Genomic DNA, 21,774 nt, shown 5'->3' on the forward strand with positions numbered 1-21,774 from the left:
ACAATCAGAGCAATGTCAATCTCCTCTATCAACTCACAAATCTTTAATCTCAAATTTTGAAGAATACTACAAGTCTGATTCAATATCATTCAAACCCGTATTTTCTTCCCCCTAGAGAAAATCTAGGTAGTAGAAGTCTTGGAGCTACATTGGCATGCTCTCATTGTAACAAGCAAGGCCACACCAGAAGATGTGTGCTATAAGAAGCATGGGTACTCCTCCCATTTCTATCAACAGCAATAACATAACACCACCATCAATCACGTGATCATTGGGGGCATGATGATATACTCAGTGACAAGTAATCTCAGCCCAATTGTCTTCAAGAGAATACTGGAATATCAAGATCTGGGTTCACTCCAGAGCAAAGATTTGCCTTGTTAGAATTGATCAAAGATAAATGTGTGTAGCAACAACCTCATATTGCAAATTAAATTTTGACTAATTCCATTCAGACCTCCACTCTAGGTAAAACCATTACATTACATTTTAATGCAAGAATTATGAGTATTATCACTCTAAAATCTGCACTATGGGTCATTGACTCTAATGCAATAGATCATGTGACTTTTTACTTAAAAGATTTTGCAAGCTTTCAAAATATTGCTTCAATCAATGTGATATTGCCAAATGGGACCAAAACTGATAGCACCATCATTGGCACAATCACATTCTCTAAATTTTTTTTCAAAAATATTTTATAAATTCCTTCTTTTGATTTTAAACTGATCTCTGTGTCAAAATTAACCTCAAACTTATATTATCAACTGTTAATCAATGATAAGTATTGTGAGATACAAGATCGATCCACATCAAAGATGATTGGCATTGCTGAGCGTATAGAAGGGTTATATACAATGAGTAGAGAACCAGAATTCTCTCACTTTCTCCCTCCTCCAACAAAGCAAGCTTCATTGGCAGCAACTATGACTACTACTCATCTCACAACACCTTCACACAGTGAGCACAACAACATTTAGCATCTTAGATTAGGACACATACCCATGCATAAATTGATTTTACTAAAGAAGTATTATCATTTTATAGATTGTATTGTTTCAAAAATTTCTTGTGAATCATGTCATTTTGCAAAACAAAAGAAATTATCTTTTGATATTAGTACCACTGAAATAAAAGACTGTTTTGACTTAGTTCATATGGATATTTAGGGTCCTATTTCTGTCCCTTCCAATGAAGGACATTTGTATTTTTTTACTGTGATGGATGGCAAGAGCAGATTCACTTGGATTTTTTTTTATGAAAACCAAATCTGAGGCATCACAATTGGTTATTAATTTTGTGAATTTTGTCAAAGTACAATTTGAAAAATAATTAAGTGTATAAAGACTAAGAATGAGCCAGTATTCACTCTAAAATCCTTTTTTGCATCAACTGGCATTTTACACCAAACCTCTTGTGTCAAAATACCATATCAAAATGGGATTGTAGAGCGAAAACACCAGCACATTTTAGGTGTTACTAGAGCACTGTTATTTCAATTAGGAATTTCACATTGTTTTTGGCAATACACAGTCGCTCACGCTATTCACCTAATTAATAGACAGCCTAGCATTAAATTGGATAATGCTAGTCCTTATAAGCTTTTGTATGGTAATTTAGCTAACCTTTTATATTTAAGAGTATTTTGGTTCTCTTGCATATGCCTCCACATTAACAAATTCAAGAACAAAATTAGACCCAAGAGCCAGGAAAATAACTTTTCTCGGTTTTAAATTAGGAACAAAGGGTTTTCGACTTATTAATTTAAAATCAAAAGAAATTTTCATATCTAGAAATGTAACTTTCTATGAAACTCATTTTCTATTTTCATATTTCACTAGCACTGACATTCATGCGGTACCTACTCGTACTCCACAATGCATTGATCTTTTTCAATATGATACACCATCCACACATATTTATAATCACCCATACCTACCACACTCACAGATTCAAATGAACATTTGTTAAGTTGAATGCACCCACCAATTTTCTCACACACCATGCACCCATTACCATACCATACACCAATAATGCACCTACATCACAAAACTGCGACATCACACAAGACCGCATCACTAGAAAATCTGAAAGAGTCAAGAAACCTCCTGCTTATTTGAAGGACTATCATTGTATGATAACCCACGTAGCTCACTCTAGCAACTTTGCCAACTCTAACTCTTTATATCCTATCTCACAACACTTGTCATATGATAAACTAACCCTAAAATATAAGTCACTTTCTCTAGCCATCATCTCAAATCCAGAACCTAGCACTTATGAGGAAGCGGCTACACATGAATGTTGGAGAAAGGTAATATAAGATGAATTGACAGCTCTAGATCAGAACAGAACTTGGTGTCTCACTGAACTCCCAAAAGGCAAGAAGGCTGTGGGTTGCAAATGGGTTTTTCGGGTAAAATTCAATCCTGATGGCACCATAGAGAGGCACAAAGCGAGGCTAGTTGCAAAAGGATTCACTCAAGTGCAAGGACTAGATTATGGTGATACTTTTAGTCCAGTTGTCAAAATGACTACCCTACGAGTAATGTTAGCCTTAGCAGCGGCAAAGAAATGGCATTTGAAATAGCTGGACGTCAATACTGCCTTTCTTCACGGAGATTTGGACAAGAAAGTTTATATGAAGATACCACCCAATTTGGCTGTGTCACAATCAGGTTTGATTTGTAAATTGCAAAAGTCTCTATATGAGCTTAAGCAAGAAGGCAATGGAACGGTAAGCTCACTCAGACTCTTGTGGATGCTGGTTATAAGTAATTTTTTTTATATTCATTCACTCTTCATCAAGAAACAATCTGAAAGCTTCACTGCAATTCTAGTATATGTTGATGACTTAGTTTTAACCGGGAATGACATTGGCGAAATCAATACCATCAAGAAAATTTTGGATGACAAATTCAAAATAAAGAATTTTGGTGATCTCAAGTACTTCTTAGGAATGGAAGTAGCACGCTCTAACTCTGGAATGCACATTTATCAGCGGAAGTACGTCATGGACCTTTTCAAGGATTTTGGTTATCTAGATTGCAAGCCTCTCTCCACTCCTTTTGATTATAGTCAGAAACTCTCAAAGGAATCTGGTACCATTTTAACGGACAACACTACTTATAGACAGCTCAGCCGACTCCTTTACCTCATAAACACTAGACCTGATATTTCTTATGCTGTGGGACGTTTGAGCCAGTTTTTGGACTGTGCAACCACTTCTCACCTACAGACTGCTTCCTGTGTACTCCGATATTTAAAGGGTAGACCTGCAACTGGTCTATTCTTCTCCTATACTTCTAATATGCATCTCACTGGATTTGCCGATGCTGACTGGGCTACCTGTGTCGATACTCATCTTTCTGGTTATTGCTTCATGCTTGGAAACTTTCTCATTAGCTGAAAGAGTAAGAAGCAAACCACAGTTGCTAAGTCTTCTGCAGAAGCTGAATATAGGTCTTTTACTGTTGTCACTTGTGAAGCTTGTTGGTTATCTTTCTTGATGGATTTCATTGGTTTGCCGTTTCAAAAGTCTATCATTTTATTTTGTGACAACCAGTCAGCCATTCACGTTGCCAATAATCCCATCTTTCATGAAAGAACCAAACACATTGAAGTGGACTGCCACATTGTTCTTGAAAAGCATTTGTTTGGTCTCATTCATCTGATACCAGTTCATTCTAAAGATCAACTTGCTGATTTTCTTACCAAAGCTCTACCACCGGGTCCTTTCCTTACTAATATTTCCAAGCTATGATTGTTAGATTTATACAATTCTAGCTTACAGGAGGGTGTTACCTAGATTATTTTTTTTATCAATAGTAGATGTAGGCTTATTTGCTATAATTTTATTTTTAGTGGAAATACATAAGGAGTACATAGTATATAAAGTATAATAACTCAACAGATATTTTTAAGAAGATTTTTCATTCTCTTCAACAATGAGAATAACTTATTTTTCTCCCTTTCTTAATCCCTTTTGGTTCATCAAACAATCAACATCACAGTTTGAACAGTTTAGGACATGAGATTTTCTTCACTCTCTAAGTCAGATAACAAAGAAATTACAAGATAAATAAAGGGTCAAAAAATTATTGCACTCACATCAACATTGGTTAGTGAATACAAAGGTAAGATCTTTTTCAAAAAATTTTAAATCTATTATTTTTCTTAGTTCAAAGAATTATATTTATATAATACATTAAATAAGACAAATACAACACAATTTTATTTTATATAACCTATTATAATATTTTAGGTGATTATTCGGTTAGCACAACTTCAAGGACAAAAATCTACATCAATTCACAAACTGAAGAATTCACACAGCTGACTTATGTGTATTTCATAACTAATAAGTCTCTTAAAAATTAATTCATTTATTTAATTATTCAATTTAACAAATATAAAAAATTCTAAATAGGACTGATCAACATGAAGAAGTAATGGAGATACCAAGCCAAGACAACACCAACATAAATCCTCAGAGCAGAATGATTAGAAATCGAATAACAATCCAATATCTAATGGCCAGACAATGGAAATCTGATAATCAGGTATGACAAAAAAACTCATAATACGCATCATACATTCATACTTACTCAAATACCATATACCTAATGATAACATAAATTGAATATTGGAATACATCTTCACAATTTTAGCAACTATAAACGAAATTGATGACAAATTTGGATGAAACTATGTTGAATGTGAAAAGTGTCAGAAGAAAGCATATAAAAAAGGAGATAACTACATTTGTGACACATGTAATCAAACACCACAATATCCAACTATGAGGTAACTCTATATACTTTTCATAATCCCATCTATCAAATTATTAGTTACTAACCCAATACTTATTTTAGGTTTAGAATTCAATTAAAGGTTTCAGATCAAAGTGCTACAACAGCTTTTGTAGTATTTGATGAAGTAAAAAAATGCTTGGGCACAACTGCTTCAAATCTAATGACACTCTAGAAAAGTAATGACATTGAAGCACCACCCCATAAAAAATTTGTGCAACCTCACACTTATATTTGAAGTCAAAGTAAATGATTTTAATCTCAAAGAAGATTCTCAACAATACATTATTACCAAGGCATTTGTTCCAACTAAAAATACTGAATCTCAACACCCATTATTTTGATATATGCTGCTTGAATTTATAACTATACTTACAAAGTTACTGGCAAATGATTTGAATTTGACCTTAATAATGGATTTATTATAACTAAATATTTATTATTACGAAATTCATATCTTGAATTTGCACATGAGACCATATACTTTTATGAGAGCATATTCTTAAAACAAATTATTAATACTTACTATTCTGAAATGGTGAAATATGTTAGCATCTTTTATGATTTAAAAAATATGACTGAAAATAATTTATACCAGAAAGTATTGTTTGATTTGATTTGATTTGAGATTTTGTATATCTGAAAGATTAAATAGTTTGTTATAGTTTTAATTAAATGTTTTGAATTGGTTTGGGAGGCCCGTATTAGAAAATCGTCCTTAACAACGGTCATGACGTTAACCTAGATGCATCTGACTCAGACCTCAGCTAAATAGGGACGTTGTGTAACACCCTACCACACAGAGCTTTACACCTAGGATGTAAAACAGAGGTAGCGAGGTGCTACGACCTCTAATAATTGAAAGGATTTAATATACGTGGAGCCTTGATGAAAATGTAAAGCAAAAATCACAAAATATATAAAAGCGCAACGTTAAGAAAACGTGGTTACTTGCGTACGAAGAAATCTAAAGTCCACTAACATAACTATACAAAAGATAAGAGTAGAAGATCAATGTTACAAAATAACAAACTCCTGACTAAGCCTGCGAAGCTAAGGCTGGCCAGAGAATATATATATATATATATATACACACAAAGCCCCAAGTCCCAAAATGCACATGCATAAACCCTAGTTCTCCATAAAATCTCTAAGAGGTACATAAACAAAGCATTCTTATACACAAGAGGAGAAACTATAAATTTATACATAATAATATCAAAATAACAAAAGGAAATCCCAAAGTAAATCACTTTGCCGCAGAAACTCCAGACGCCTACCGAGGTGCCTCTCGACCTGCATCTGAAAAATGACAACACAGTATGGAATAAGAATCGGAGGTTCTCAGCATATTAAAGGTGCCCTGCACATAAGATATAAGGTCCTGAAAATGCTAGAGGCAATCCTAGAACGCCGACATTCAGATTATAAAACTTAAGAATTAAAACTGAAACCATATATAAGGGTGGTTTTCTAAGGATTCTTAAACTTAACCAAATACTTTAACCTAACCCTCCATCATCCTCCTTCCTCCAAAGCTTCTGTCACCAGTATAATCACACAGACAAACAAGCAGACAATAACAAACACAATTAGGATACAAGTAATGCAAGTAGCACGTATACAAGTAAGCATATGAAAGTCACATAGGCATTCCTAATTAGAGCATGAACAAGCAATTCAAGTAATATGCTTATGATGTATGCCTATGGCTGTTGATATTAACTGTCGGTTACTTAGCCAGCCCGACATGTCCTGGTAGCTAACCTGGACAGAACACCAAACACGGAGCAAGTGGGACAATGCCTCAACCCTTGCATCTTACCCGCATACTTGGAGTAGGGGACAACTTCACCCTGCCTCTTACCCAGGCAGTGTTATATTCTCGGCCCGGAGCAAGTGACAACAGAACATAGCCCTTGCATCTTACCCGAAGCCTTGAACTTTTTCGGAGTAAGTGGATAATACCACTGCATCTTACCCGGCTTATTGACTCTTACTCGGAGTAGGTGGATAACACCACTGCATCTTACCTGGAGTCACATACAGAAACACACTTTCATTATCATTATCATTCATTCATTCATCCATTCATTCTCAATTCATATCCGGAGCAAGTGGATAACACCACTGCATCTTACTCGGCGTCCTCGCCTCTTACCCGGAGCAAGTGGATAGCACCACTGCGTCTTACCCGGAGGCACATCACAATCAATTTCAATTTCATTATCATTATAATTAATTCATAATCATCTATAACCAATGCATAATCATCCTTTTCAACCATGGCATCACATATACTTCAATTCTCTGCATTTTTCATACATAATTCATCATTTTTAAACCTTGCTTCACCCCCAAGTTACCACTCTTTTCTAGTTCCATCTCATCACTAGGCTTACTAACAAAATCTAGGACCAAAGGAATGAAAATAGAGGTTTAGAAGTTTAAAATTAGGTATAAAATTCAAAAACCAGATTTGATAAAACAGGGGCCACGCGTACGCGTGGGCGTGAAAATCTTTGCTCGCGTACGTGTGAATCCCGACCCGAAAGGGTTGGTCGCGTCGCGAGCAGCTAGACGCGTACGCAAACCCTAGGTCATGCGTACGCGTGGGCGTACGTTTTGTCAAAAATTTTAACCAAGTCTAAAAAGCTGCAGAATTTCAATTTTAAAACCCAAACTTTCGACGTGCATAACTTTTTCGTTTTAAATCATTTTTCTTCCATTCTTCGAACGACGTAAACTTCACGGATCCAATTTTTATATAAAATAGATTTGAAACATTTGGGGTCCAAAAACTGAGTTATGGCTCGCCGAAATTCGGTCAAAAACTAAAGTTACACAAAACTTCAAAACCTCTACTTTCTTAAAAATCCAACTTCAATTTAACTTACTATACCCATAAATCCCAACACAACACATTTTTCTCAACACCACAATAACCACCATATCTTACCATATCTCAAATCAACAATGTCATGCATCAATCTCTCAAATACATCAACAAAATCATAATTCACCCATCCTAAACATATACATTCATGTCACTAACCCATTAATCATCAATTCATCAATTCACATTCTAATATTATCATCAGTAGCAATCACCCAGTCAAACACACAACTCATATTACAAATCATCACAAGGATGCTAAGCATTAATCATTCCTTTATGTTCTAACCTATCCTATGGTGGTCTAGCCTAAGTTTTCGTAGAACATTATATACTAAATACACGAAAACTAAACCATACCTTAGCCAATTTTCACGTATTATCCGAGACAAACCACACAAAGTAAGCTCACAAGTGCAACCACCAAAATTCAACCTCCAAAGTTTCACCAAGCATCCAACATTTGCAATTAAGCTCTAATTCACATTACCACATCCATATACTAGATTTTCAATACCCAAACACATATAATCAAGAAACTCCAATAGGGTTTAAGGGTTCTCACCTCACCAATGGAGAATTGGAATAAGACTCGGCAAGTTCACCAAGTTAATTTGATCCTAAACACCGAAATTACACAAAATTCCAATACCAAAGCCCAATGATTTTCGAAACTGAAACTGAGGAAATCGAGGAAAAAAATTTGACTTCCTTACCTTACAATATATCGGGCTTTGTAGAGCTCGACGCCGCAGACTCGTGGCCATAAATGGTGCAGCGATCGGAGTTCGGAGCGAAAAGTTATGTGGATTTAAGTTAATGCCAAGGGTTTGGAACCTTGGAAATGTTCTCCCTCATCTCTTGTTGGATTCCAGCGTTCTTGCATGCAGAAGAAAGAGAAATGAGCTGAAGCTCACCTAAGTAAGTGAGTTGGTTGGGTTCACGGGCCCGGTTCGGGTTCAGTTTGATCGGTTCGGTTCGTTCGACCCAATCTTGGGCCAAATTCTTTGAAATTGGTGTCAAAATTCTTGTTTTAATGAACTCTATCCTAATTTAATATAATATTCATATTTCTAATTTTTTTATTAAAATTTAATTTATTGACTAATTATTCGCTAATTTTGCAGGGTTTACACGTTGTTAAACTAATGTGTAGACCACACGTTAGATCTGTTATTCTATATAGACACACAAGAAGAAATGACTACCTTTAGAAGTGGAGCTATCTAAGTGTGAACTATTTGATTTGATTTATGTACTGAGAACTAGTACTATTTTTTAAATAAAATTACTTTGATAATAATGTTTATATAGTCTCGTGTGGATTATAGATGTATTACCTACTTATTAAGTTACAAAACTCATTTCATTTTTTAAAAAATATTTTCCAAAAACAAATACATGTATATGTGAGCCCTTCTATTTAAGAATAATGATCTGTAATTGATATCTATTTTTTGTTAAATTCTTAAACGTTATATGCTCCATATGTCACATATATGATTCAATTATATTTTATATTTTGTTAAAAATAATGTGTAACTATTTATTCTATTATTTATAAATTTATTAAAAATATTTATAACTTTTTTATTTAAGTTATATTTAAATTTATTAAACTTGTTAAGGAACAATTTTTTTGGAGACTAGTCATAGCTCATTTTAGATTAGGACAAAAATTATATTGTTTTTAGTCCAAAGTTCAAACACCATGTAATGGAGCAAATACAAAAGGAGAAGTGGTTGAATTTTTTCACAGAGAGAGAGAGAGAGAGCATGTAATATAGTCATCCGCTCTCACCAACTCTTCTTAATTTTATGATGATCGTAAAAATTGTGAACATTTTTTCATTTTAAATAAAATTCAAAATGTAAAAAAAAAAATCACATTGGATAAGAACTCATGGATTTTTTTCAATGACTGAAGAAGTAAGAATACACGTGTATGCTAATATTGCTTGATGATTAATTTATATGTATTATTTTTGTATGTTGTTTTTGTATATTTTTTATTTTATTATTAAAAGTAGTTGAAAGAAGTAAAAGAAAATTAAAAAAATTGTCTTTTATACTATAAAAAAATACATATAAAAGAAGTGTTTACAAAAAATTATGTAAACATTATCTCTCTATAATTGGTTGTGCAAGATTTTTTTTGGATGCAAGATGTATGTTATTAGTTACGAAGAAAATATTAAAAACAAAGGCCAAGCACAAATGGAACAAAATTTCAGCTTTTCAATAACTTAATAAAAACTCAATAAATTATTGTCTATTTAAAAGGCTTAGATATAGATTAGTCAATAATTGTTAATCAGTTTTATGGTGTCTATTATTTTGTATTGCTTATTTTTTATAGTAAACTTCAAATCTTTAAAGTTTATTAATTTTTATATTTTTAAATTAAATATTAACTATTTAATTCAGTGTTATCAAACTCGGCTCGACTCAGTCGGTTTGACAAAAAATTCGGTCACTTGGCTGAGTCGAACCACTCGTCGAACTGGATAAGTATTGGATTCGGTAAAATCCGGTTTGATCCAACCGATTTTTATTAAAACTGTGACCCGGCCGGTTGATTTAACCCAGTCCTGGTCATTTTTTTAAAATGCCTGCAACGACGTCGTTTCAAGTCCCTCCCCCTGTGTCGATTTGAATGAATGAAAATATGAAACCCTAATAGTTAATGTCCCTAATCTGAATGGAATTGGAACCCACCCCTAACCCCAACAAGCCTCGTGTCTCTTCTCTCTCAAGCTCGACAGTCCATCACTCACGGTGGCTCACGACCTCACCTTCACCTCGTCACTCACTCATCTCTCCCTTCACCTCGTCAGTCATCACTCTTAGTCTCTCACGACCTCACCTCGTCACTCTCTCGGTCTCTCACCCTATCCCCTCACCTTGGTCGTCGTCGTGGTCTCGTACTTCTACGTTCGCTTCGTCGGCGGCAGAAGCAGACGTCGAAACCAGTCAAGTAGCATCTACTCCCTCGGATGGTGGTGGTTGTCATCTTCTTGTGTCGTGGTCTCGAAACTAGTCAACTAGGTGAGCTCCCTTCAATTTTCGGCCCTGTTCTTTCACTGGTTCAGTGTCAATTTCGGTGAAATTAGAATTATTGTTGAACCTGAGTAAATTTTAATTAGAATTATTGTTGAATTTGGTGGTTGTTGTTGTTGTATTTGATTTTTTAGAGTTGTTATTGAACCTAAGCAAATTTTAGTTAGAATTGTTGTTGAATCTAGAAGTTGTTGATGTTGTATTTGATTTTTTTAGAGTTACTGCTGAACCTGAGCAAAATTTAGATAGAATTGTTGAGTCTATATGTTGTTGTTGTTGTTGTTGTTGTTGTTGTTGTTGTTGTTGTTGTTGTTGTATTTGATTTTTTTTAGAGTTGTTGTTGAACTTGAGCAAATTTTAGTTAGAATTGTTGAATCTAATGGCTGTTGTTGTTGTATTTGATTTTTTAGAGTTGTTGAACCTGAGCAAATTGTTTTTTGCGGGATAACATAATTAAATACTTGAATGGTTAAATTTGTTGATTCTCATCAGTGAACTCTGGTGGCTGATGAGGGAAAAACAATTCCACACAAAACTCACCGGCAAGTGTACCGGGTCGCATCAAGTAGTAATAACTCACAAGAGTGAGGTCGATCCCATAGAGATTGATGGATCAAGCAACTTTAGTGAGTGATTAGTCTAGTCAAGCTAATATTGGTGAATTGGATGAAATTGAAGCAACAGAAAGTAAATTGCAGAAATTATAAAGTGCAGAAAGTAAATTGACTGAAACTTAAAGAACAAGGAATGTAAATTGCAGTAAATATAAATCAGCAGAATGTAGATTGGACAAAAGCTTAAAGAGTAAGAAAAGTAAATTGCAGCAAAATGTAAAGGGGGCTGAGTGCTGGAAAATTAAATGGAAGCAGTAAATTAGAACTCAGAACAATTGACAGAATCTTAAACTTGCAGGAAGAGTAAATCAAATTGAATCAAGAACAGAAATGTAAAAATTACAGAGAAGTAGAAGTGCAGAAGAGTAAATCAGCAAGAAGAGTTAGATCAATTCTGAAATCTCAAAGAGAAATTAACAATTTCAATGAAATAGCGAAAACAGAAAGAAAGCCAAGAGCTCAATTGCTCTCTCGATCAAAACAGAAAGGAAATTGCAGAGGAAGGAAAATGAAATAGAAAGAAAAGAAAACCCAGATCTGATTGTCAATTCTCAAGTTCAAAAAGGAAAATTTAAACAAAGAGCTCTCTATTCTACTCCTACTCCTACTGCTCTCTAGCAGAGCCAGCCTTTTTAATGAAATGAAATTGATGCCTTTATATAGGCTTTACAAAATGAAAATGAAATTAAAATTGAAAACAAATTATAATTTAAATGAAATTCCTATTCTAACTATCTCTTGAGCCTTTGAGTGATGATAGTGGGCTTTGCTTTGTTTGGATTTGAAGAAGAGTGGATCCGGATGGCTTGGTTCAAGTGGCATGGGTCAGGGTTGCTTGGTTAGCTGCCAGGGGAGCGCTCCGTTTGGTTTTGTGAACTTGGCGTTCACTTTTGTGCCAAATTGGTGCTCTTTGTGTGCGCTTGGCCTCCCCTAGCTTTGCCTCTCCTAGCGTTCAATAAGTGAACGCTATGTTGCCTTTATGAACGCTGGCCTTGCTCCTTTGGAGCTCCCTCTTGATTGAGTGCGATAAAGTTCACAAAAGTGAACGTGGCGTTCAAACTCTTGAACGCTGCCTCTTGTTTTGCTTTGTGTGCGCCCAGCTTTCCTTGGTTCCAAGCCCAAAAACGTTAGCTATAGTGAATGTAGCGCTCACTTTGCTGAACGTGGTTTCTTGGCATGCTGGGCGCTCTCCTTTGATGAGCGCTCCGTTTGAAATTTTGAGCGCTGGCCTTTGTTGAGTGCTGTTTTTTGGGCCTTAAAGATGCCTATCACTTGTGCTTTAATCTCATTCCAAATATAGATTTCTATATATCGTTGGAAAGCTCTGAATGTCAGCTTTCTAACGCAACTAAAAGCGCATCAATTGGATATCCGTAGCTTAAGTTACGGTCCTTTGAAGAAGGCATGGTCGCGTTGTTTGGAAGGCCGAAAACGTTCAATTTAGTGAACGTGGCGTTCACTAAAGTGAACGCTGGCTGTTTGGAGGCCAAAGTTTAGCACCCGCTTCTGAGGCCTAAACTTGATGTTCATCCCATATTATTATATATCGTTGGAAAGATCTGGATGTCTACTTTTCAATACATTTGAGAGCGCATCATTCCAAACTCTACAGCTCACATTATTTTCCTTGGAAAGTGAAGAGGTCAGCTGGCCTTACTGCAGGTTGATACTATGTTCATCTTTGCACTTTCGGAGTAAGTTTTCTCCCTTAGATTTAGTGTCCATCATACCGTGCCATATATGTTTGGAAAGCTCTAGATTCCTACTTTTCAATACCACTTGAATCACCTCATTTGGAGTTTTGTAGCTCAAGTTATTCTTGTTGGAGTGTAAAGAGGTTAGGGTTGCAAATCCTCTTTGCTCCTCCTTGAGTTTGTTTCCACTCTTTTGCCACCTTGGGGTTGTGATTCTTCTTTTAGTGCTTTTGTTGCTCCTTCTCCTTCATCTTTTCACCTATCAGCAACCAAACAAATACATCAAAGCCTTGGCATAATTATCAACTCTTGCATCATTCATATTATCAACTAAATCTTGCAAGAAATCTAATGAAAATGCATAAAATTACCAATGTTTGGTTGAATCTAAATAAGCATGAAATTCTCACTCAAACACTTACTTATTGCCTAAAAATGTATGAAAACCAAATGAAAACTAATGAAATAGGCTTGTGAAACTAGCCTAAGATGACTTGTCATTAGTGGTTGTTGCTATGTTGCTTAAAAACTCTTTTGTTGAATACTTAAATAGCTAAATATTTTGTTGCTTAAAAACTTTGGTGGTTGTTTCTTTTGCTAGAATATTAAAATGAAAAAAATATTGATCAAGCTCCAAAGTTTTCCTATGAAGATATTGATGCCGACTTTGAGATCACCTATTGAACTTGATTTACCGATTGCGTTATCTTTCGCTCGCCTTTGTTGATTTAAATTGAGAAAGTATTTTGTACGAGAAACTAGTTTATTATTTTTTTAGATCATTAGTTATGTTTAAAAATTGATATTAAATTATTAATGTTTGTAAAGAGTTGAATTTCTAGTTTTAAGAGATTATTTTAATTTTATTTATATAATTTTATATTTTCTTAATTTATAACTGAGTTAACCAGGTGAATCAATAACCCACCGGTTGAACTAGTAATTCGATGACTCCGTCATATGACCGAATTGAATACCAGTTCGGTTCTGATAACTATAATTTTAACTATTTTTAAAAATTAGATACTAAAATTTTAGATACCATAACAAATACTATAATTGTTTAAATATTTTACTCTATGTTTCTCAAATTAAATTTTTTATTTATTATAAAACTAATATCTAAACAAAATTGTATCAATATATATTAATTCTTTATAAATTTAAAAGAAAAAGAGGTAATTAATTTAAAAATGAGTATGAGTCAAGTTACAAATTATTTTTCATATAGAATACACATTAGTGTATTTGCTGAATATTGAGAAGTGGGATATTTTACCGCGTTGTGAGTGTCAGATTCAATACGTCGGAGACGTGGTGACAGAGCCAGTCAGTGGCATGGCAGTTTTCAGCCAGCACGCAGGGAACGTGGTGATGTGGCGGGTAGAGATGGGTGGCAGTGCCCTTCCAACACGCGGGGAACATGTTGCCCTGGAGTCCGTGAAGAATTACAGATTTTTGCTTGTTTCCTATGATGCAGCAGTAACACGGGACATCGTGTTGCAGACCTATCAGCATGCAGGAGACAGCCCCCATCCCGATAACCAGCGACGAGGTAATGAAGCTCTATAAATTGAAGCTTCATGAAACTCATTCATGCATATGTACCAAAAGAGGGGCATCACCGAAAAAAAAGAAGAAAATTTTGTTAACAGTGTGTTAATAGTAGTAATAGTGTGAGTAGTGGCTTGAAAGAAACAAAAAATTATATTAAAAAAAATTATTAGTTTGTAGTAATTAAAAATGGTACGTAATTATACGACACCCAAAAAACATATTATCAATTATTTGGATGCTCCAGTTTATGTAAGTTGATAAATTTTATTTTTTTATGTATTTAAAATTTTTTAATTTTTGTTATTGTTCGTATCATATAAAAATATAGAAGAATTATTTTTTTTGTATTTTATGAATATTTTTAATAAAATTTTTATTTGTCTAATATAATTATATTTTATTTTATATAAACATGAATATATAATTTTTTTGTTATCATGGGATTAATTTTCTGTATATTTAATAAATAATTTAAATATTAATAAATAAATAAATATTTTTATATTTTACAAATAAATATTTTGATAAATAAATATTATTAAATATTTACTTATAATATTTAAAGAAATAAATGTGAATGTTTACTTTTTTGGAATTTTTTTGTTATAATGGAATTATTTTTCTGTACATTTAATAAATAATTTGAATATTAATAAATAAATAAATATTTTTATTTTTCAAAAATAAATATGTGAATATTTATTAAATATTTTAATAAATAAATATTATAATAAATATGTGAATATTTATAACAATATTTATATTGATGTCAATTTGTATTATAAATAAATATTTATTTGTAATAATTATTATTTATTTAAACTAATAAATCTATTTTTGTTAAACCAACCTAACAGGAATTTGATAGTTCGTAAATTGGATCCACCGCAGATGTAGAATCCGATGGTCGAAAACTACTTATGCTCAATGGGATTCTACCACGTTTCTAGGATTGTGTGATAGGAGGATTTTACCCCTTATTAGCTGCTCTGGTGGAAAGGTGGAGACCAGAAACTCACACTTTTGTATTGCCGGTGGGTGAGGTTACTGTGATACTGGAAGATGTCACTTATATATTTCGCCTACCCATTGATGGAGAGCCTGTGAGAGACTGGACAGATAGTAGCAGTGACTTCGTACATAGCCAAAGCATCGCAATATTCGGTTGCGAACCGGGTGTCAATAATTCTTAGAAATCTTATATAAAGTTGGGTTGGGTTCGGCGTATCAGAGATATAGATCCATTGGACACTGAGCAGTCTATTAAGAGATACATCAGATGCCAGATTTTCTGTTTGTTGGGTTTGACCCTATTCACGGATAAGTCAACCGCATATGCCCACGCGAAGTATCTCCCGTTGCTTCGCGATTTCGAGTAGATCCATACTTATAGTTGGGGGTCAGCATGTCTCACACATCTTTACAGAGCACTATGTCGTGCATCACCCTATGATACAAAAGAGATGGTGGGCCATCTTAATCTGTTGTTTGTTTGGGCATGGGAGCAACTGCCGTGTATTGCACCCGTACCGAGACAGGCCTTTCCACCGGCTGAGATACCAGTTGCCATGAGGTAACAGTTCTTATTTTAGTCCTGCATTATATTCACGATGCATATTTGATTTACGGTGACTTTTTTATATTTTTTTCAATGAACCATGTTTCAGGTGGAGTCATTCGGTACAGACCACAGCATGGTTATCGAAGATCGCAACGAGATTTAGGCAGGATATAGACTACATAGACAAGGTAAATATTTAGGGTTTGTGTGATTTCCATTTCCAAACATTAATATTAGGGTTCTAATTTTCCTATAATATGTGGCAGTTTGAGTGGCAGCCGTACGAAAGATTGATCAAACCCGACGAGTTACATGTACACCTTGAGGTGTGTGACATTATTGCTCCGTTGTTATCGTTTGAGTGTGTCAAATGGCACCCTACAAACCGAGTAATGTGTCAATTTGGGTATGCACAACCACCCCCGCGAGTAGCAAGAGACATTCGACTGGACCAGCACTGCATCACTCTTCGTGGAGTGCAACTTCATGACTAGACAGTTTTACATGAGAAATGGATAGAGGAATGGGGCAACCGCCGAAACACTCGGCTGCGGGATCTACACCCCCTTCCAACCTGAGACTTTAGACCGTCGGTGGGGTACCGAGATTGGTATGTGAGTTCGTATGGACATCTACTGAGATTGTCGGAGCACGTTCCTCAACATCCATATCAGCCACTAGCACCTCAGGGTCCACCTCAATATACAGTGTTTGAGCTGTTTCCTTATTATGTATCATAGCCACCAGACCACAGTCATGGTAGCCATCACAGTCACTATAGCCAATCTAGCCACCACGTTCAGTCTGGCGACCACGGCGAGGGCAGTCATCACAGATGTCGTAGTCAGCATAGTGGGTACAGTTAGCACAGTGGGCACAGTTAGCACAGCCAGCACTCTCAGCACAACCAGCATAATCAGCCCATACTTCAAATTCCGCTCGGATAGGAATGGTTTGACTTTTCGTCAATTCCATCGTAGGATCCTATTGACGGTCATGGAGATTAGCAAATACAGTATTGGGCAAACGCTGGTTTGGGTGGTCGGCCAGATCTCACCACTCTGCCTTCACCGTCAGAGTCGGCTAATCCACATGGGGCATCTGTAGATATGGCCTATGGTATGTGGGGTCCTGCTTTTGAGCACACGTCAGGGCGGGCATCATGTGACAATGGTTTCATCCAGCCGCATGGGAGATTCGAGGTTGTTAACGAGTACAATCCTGGTGTATCTGCTCCAGCAGAGGTAGGTTGGTCGGCCACTTCAGCAGAGGCAGGTGGGTCGTGTAACGATCCAATTCCCAATACGTCATGATCATACTGGAAACCGAGCGTCACCAACTTGCTTACCCAAAACTTTAACTATTTACTATTAAGCCTGTAATCATATTAGCGCACTATCGAACTTTTGGAAAAACTTTTACTTTATAAAAAGATTTGCGAGGGTAGCTAATTAAACATACACAAGCCATAATGAGGAATCAAGTAAAGCATACACAAGGCCAACCTTATATGTGAATATAACTTATATCATAGATCACACATACATATAAAGGTACTGTCATATATATCATAAGTTAGCATACAACTCTTCACATCCCGCTACTATGTACAAAACCAACACTCCAGGCCCTGGTCCATATAGGAAGCCCCTAAGCTAGCGCCAGAAACTAGCCTAATCAACTATGTACACCCTACTCTCACAGTGAATCTAATCAAAAGTGAGAAACTAACACAAAAGCTAGGCTAACATAAAAAACTATCAAAAACACAACCTCAGCTCCTAGGCATCAACTATCATCGTCAGAGAAAATCACAACCACGTCAGAACACTCCTCAGGATCCTCGTCCTCATCATCAGAAATCTCGATAATCTCCAGAGGGGCACTAGCGCTCGTACTACTGGTCTAACCAACATTCGTCGGTCCACTAATGGAGGCGGTGAGCGGCTCCATAGAAGATGGCTTAGATGAAGATACTGAGATCTGCTCTATAGGAATATCCTCCCCGATATAGGCTCTGGTATATGATCATCCATAGACTCAGGCTCAGGGTCCACCTGATCCGCAGGTTGATCGGGATGCTGATGAGGTATCGGCCCGTCATGGAACGGGTGAAATGGAGCATCCGGGTGAAGCCACTGCAACGGGAATTCATAAGGCATATCGGGGTTGAAGTGCAGAGTTTAATTGGATGACGGAAGGGGTGGTCGCGCAGAATGTATATACGAGTCCTAATCAGCTGCTACGTAAAACATATGCTGTACAATATTCTCACATATATAGGGAGGGTCTATCTCATAAAACAGGACTCCAGTCTCTATCTGAAGGGGAAGAAGAAAAGGGGTAAGAACTGGGAGGTTCTTAGTAGGGTCAGGAGTAGTCAAGTCAGGATTATCACAGTTCAATTAATTCACAACGAAAAATACAAGTGTCACGAAGAAGTATCTAATCACCACAATTCAGAATAACATTAAGGAATGCATAAATACAAGAAGACAATCACAAACAATTTCACCATATAAAGTAAAATGAAAATGCGCAATAAGGATGATGCATGTCTAGTCCTATCAAAGGTAATGAGCTCATTTGTCGGTTTCGACCCGCTCCCGACGCAATCCGACTCGCAAGTTAGATAAGGCATTCCAGCGGTATAACCTCTCCAAGGTTTCAACCTCTTGCAGGCGCTGATTCTCCAGCTAAAGTATGCCAAACATGATCCTTGCAAGTACTTGCAAGCACTGATTCTCTAGCTGAAACATGTGACCCTTTCTTCTGGAAGCCACTACATATACACGGACATCCCCACACAATCATTCACGTATAAAGCCCATGGCTTAACATTTTTACATCAGCACTATAACTATTCACTTTCCGTCACCCTCTCGTGACTTTTAATCATTTGATAATCACATGTGCCGATTTATCTTCTCTTTTTCTTTAAAACCAAAACCAATCCCCTTTCATCCTTAAAATTAATTCTTTAACTTTTTCTAAGACGTTGCAAAACTAAATCATTCAATAAAATTTCAATTACTTTTAAAGTTCACTAAAACTCCTCCGAATGTAATCCTTAAGTCAAATTCAAAACATAAGCCCTTTTTGTATTTAAATCAAACTCAAAACATAATACTTTTCTTAAATAATTTAAAATCATAAAATAATTCTTTTTTAAATAAATTGAACTCAAAATATATATACTTTTCTTAAATGAATTAAATCCGACTTATAACTATTTTCTTAATAAATCAAAAATCAAATAATACAATTTCTCAAATCTAATCTTTTTTGTCTAAATAAAATTTCAAATAAAGTATTAAGTTTTATAACAAAATTTTGGCGGCATCTCCCTTAAAACCCAGATTCTGCCACGCTTCTCGAGTTCCATTCAAACCACTTTCCACACTCTTTTCAAATCATTTCCAATAAATCAAATCGATAAATTCTAACATTCTCAAATTATCCTATCATAATCTAGAAATTAAATTCATCAGAATAACTCATTTTCTGGCTGCACCTAAACCCTCCGAACCTCAAACTTATCACAAATATCAATATATCACAAAAATTTAATATAAATTCAATCGACAAGTAATCCTGACATCAATTCACTTATCCAATACCAATTTAACCGGTGAGAAATTACTAAAATCCTACCTTTGTACGAAATAAAACACTCGAAGTTCTAGAGAAGCCTTCTGACCGAGCTGCTAAAAGGAAAAATATTAGAAATCGTCTATGCCTCCTAGAACTCCAATTAGCTGAACCCAAAAAAAAGGTGAGCTATGTCTCCGTCAAATTTTATTGAACAAAAATAACGCTAACACGTTGAGAAGAAGGATACGAACTCTTTTATCGGATTAGATTTTTTATTGGAATTACGGATTAGAAGAAATCGAGAAAGGAAAATGGTGGAGGATCACGGTTTCTCTCAAGGGTTACTCTCGGTCTCCTTCTCCTTTCTTTTTTTTTGAAAGTTTAGTTCGATTGAGTTGAAGAAAGAAGATTAGAGGGAAAGAATATTAGAGGGTGATAGCAACATTGAACAAGGATATGTGTAGGGGGTTATGTGTCATGTTTTCTTTCGTTTTTCCTTTTCTCTTTCTTAATTCATTCGGTCAATAAAAAGCATTAATCAAAAGATAAAGGCATTGAATGATAACTCATGATTAAGTGTCTTTGGTTAATAAAAGAAGGAGACATGTGTTATGTTTTATATATGTATACATATGTATATAAGCCATGCTAATGAAATCCTAGGTGGACGAATCATGAATCAAAATACATGGATTCTGTTTGTATACAAGGTCTAATAATATATATATATATATATATATATATATATATATATAAATAAAGGTTGAATAATAATAATAATAATAATAATAATAATAATATTATTATAATAATATAATATAAGGTTAAATATATATGAGTCACTAATATAAACGATATTAGTAGTTTAAGAATTAAAAAATATTTGATAAAATTTTTGTAACTCTAAACTCATCAAGAAATACCGATATTTACTTATATCGGCAAAAGTCGGACTTGATAATAATATTAATATTATTATCTAGGCTCTATTATAATTGAAGCAAGTAAAATAAATAAATATCATAATAATAAAATTAGATTACCATTTATTTTACTTCGGGGGTTCAAAGTCGACTTGTCAAAATAAAACTAATCGCTTTAAAATATTATTTTAAGAAAAACTCGCGTTAGTGCAAAAATTAGAGTTGTTACAGGTCGGCCACTCTAGTTGTGGATGACTCAGTTCAGGATCACCCGTATGACCTACGGACGGAACAAAATCTACCTGATAGGTTTACTCCGTCGCGGTTCGGTCAGGACATGATGGGCAAGGGACTGAACTAGTTGGTTCGAAAGAAGTGAGTTTGGGTTTAGGATTTTTAGGTTTAATTTTAAGAATTAAGTTAATGTAATTCGTAGTTAATCTTTTGTATGTTTACGTATGTTTATTTTTAATTATGGTTTCAATATTAGGTGAATGTAAATCTTAGTTAATCTTTTTAATGTTTACCTCACAAAGGTAGTAAATGATAATATTAACCTAACATTAAAAATATAAAAAACATCAATGGATAAACCCAAATTTAAAAATACAAACACGATGAACATCAAAAATATCAACTGAGAAAATCCAAATTTAAAAATACAAACACGACAAACATCAAAAACATTAATTGACAAACACAAAAACCAAAAAAGATCTAGGGACTACCATCATCGCCAACACCACTCGTTCCAGCACGCTGAGGACATCGACTCCAACTATGACCCTGAGCACCACAGATACGGCATATCCGAGGACCACGCATGTCGCGTGAGTCCATTTCATTCAAGTGTCGGGTCAATTTGGGGTGACCTTTTGACGTTCGCCTCAAGGCGGGATTAACGACCAATGTGGGTCCCTCATAAGCAGGCTATGTCTCTGGATCGCCTAATGGTGTGAACTCAAATCTATAGACCTTATGAACCTCTGTCATCTTATACACATCATGCACATACAATTGCCAATTGATAGAGAGAATTATCGTCGGTCTAGATTTTCTCTTAT

The 21,774-nt window shown here is 35.1% G+C and overlaps 1 protein-coding gene across 1 annotated transcript; it reads left to right on the forward strand.

Moving 5' to 3' along the window:
- Positions 1 to 15,568: 15,568 nt before the first annotated feature.
- On the forward strand, positions 15,569 to 17,621 carry LOC148553065 (serine/threonine-protein phosphatase 7 long form homolog). Its single transcript, XM_088494314.1, has 3 exons — positions 15,569 to 16,205; positions 16,300 to 16,381; positions 16,460 to 17,621. Exons 1-3 carry the CDS (start codon positions 16,096 to 16,098, stop codon positions 16,685 to 16,687), a joined length of 420 nt encoding a protein of 139 aa, XP_088350440.1. The 5' UTR covers positions 15,569 to 16,095; the 3' UTR covers positions 16,688 to 17,621.
- The last annotated feature ends 4,153 nt before the right edge of the window (positions 17,622 to 21,774 follow it).

Source organism: Arachis ipaensis, chromosome B7 (assembly GCF_059453495.1).
Source record: "Arachis ipaensis isolate K30076 ecotype BB chromosome B7, ASM5945349v1, whole genome shotgun sequence".
Taxonomy (NCBI): domain Eukaryota; kingdom Viridiplantae; phylum Streptophyta; class Magnoliopsida; order Fabales; family Fabaceae; genus Arachis; species Arachis ipaensis.

Bases quoted from the DNA above. Each gene is read 5' to 3' on its own strand.
- LOC148553065 (XM_088494314.1), top strand. From the start codon at position 16,096: ATGGTGGGCCATCTTAATCTGTTGTTTGTTTGGGCATGGGAGCAACTG. The intron at 16,206-16,299 runs GTAACAGTTCTT...ACCATGTTTCAG, and splicing joins GAGATACCAGTTGCCATGAG to GTGGAGTCATTCGGTACAGA. The intron at 16,382-16,459 runs GTAAATATTTAG...AATATGTGGCAG, and splicing joins ATATAGACTACATAGACAAG to TTTGAGTGGCAGCCGTACGA.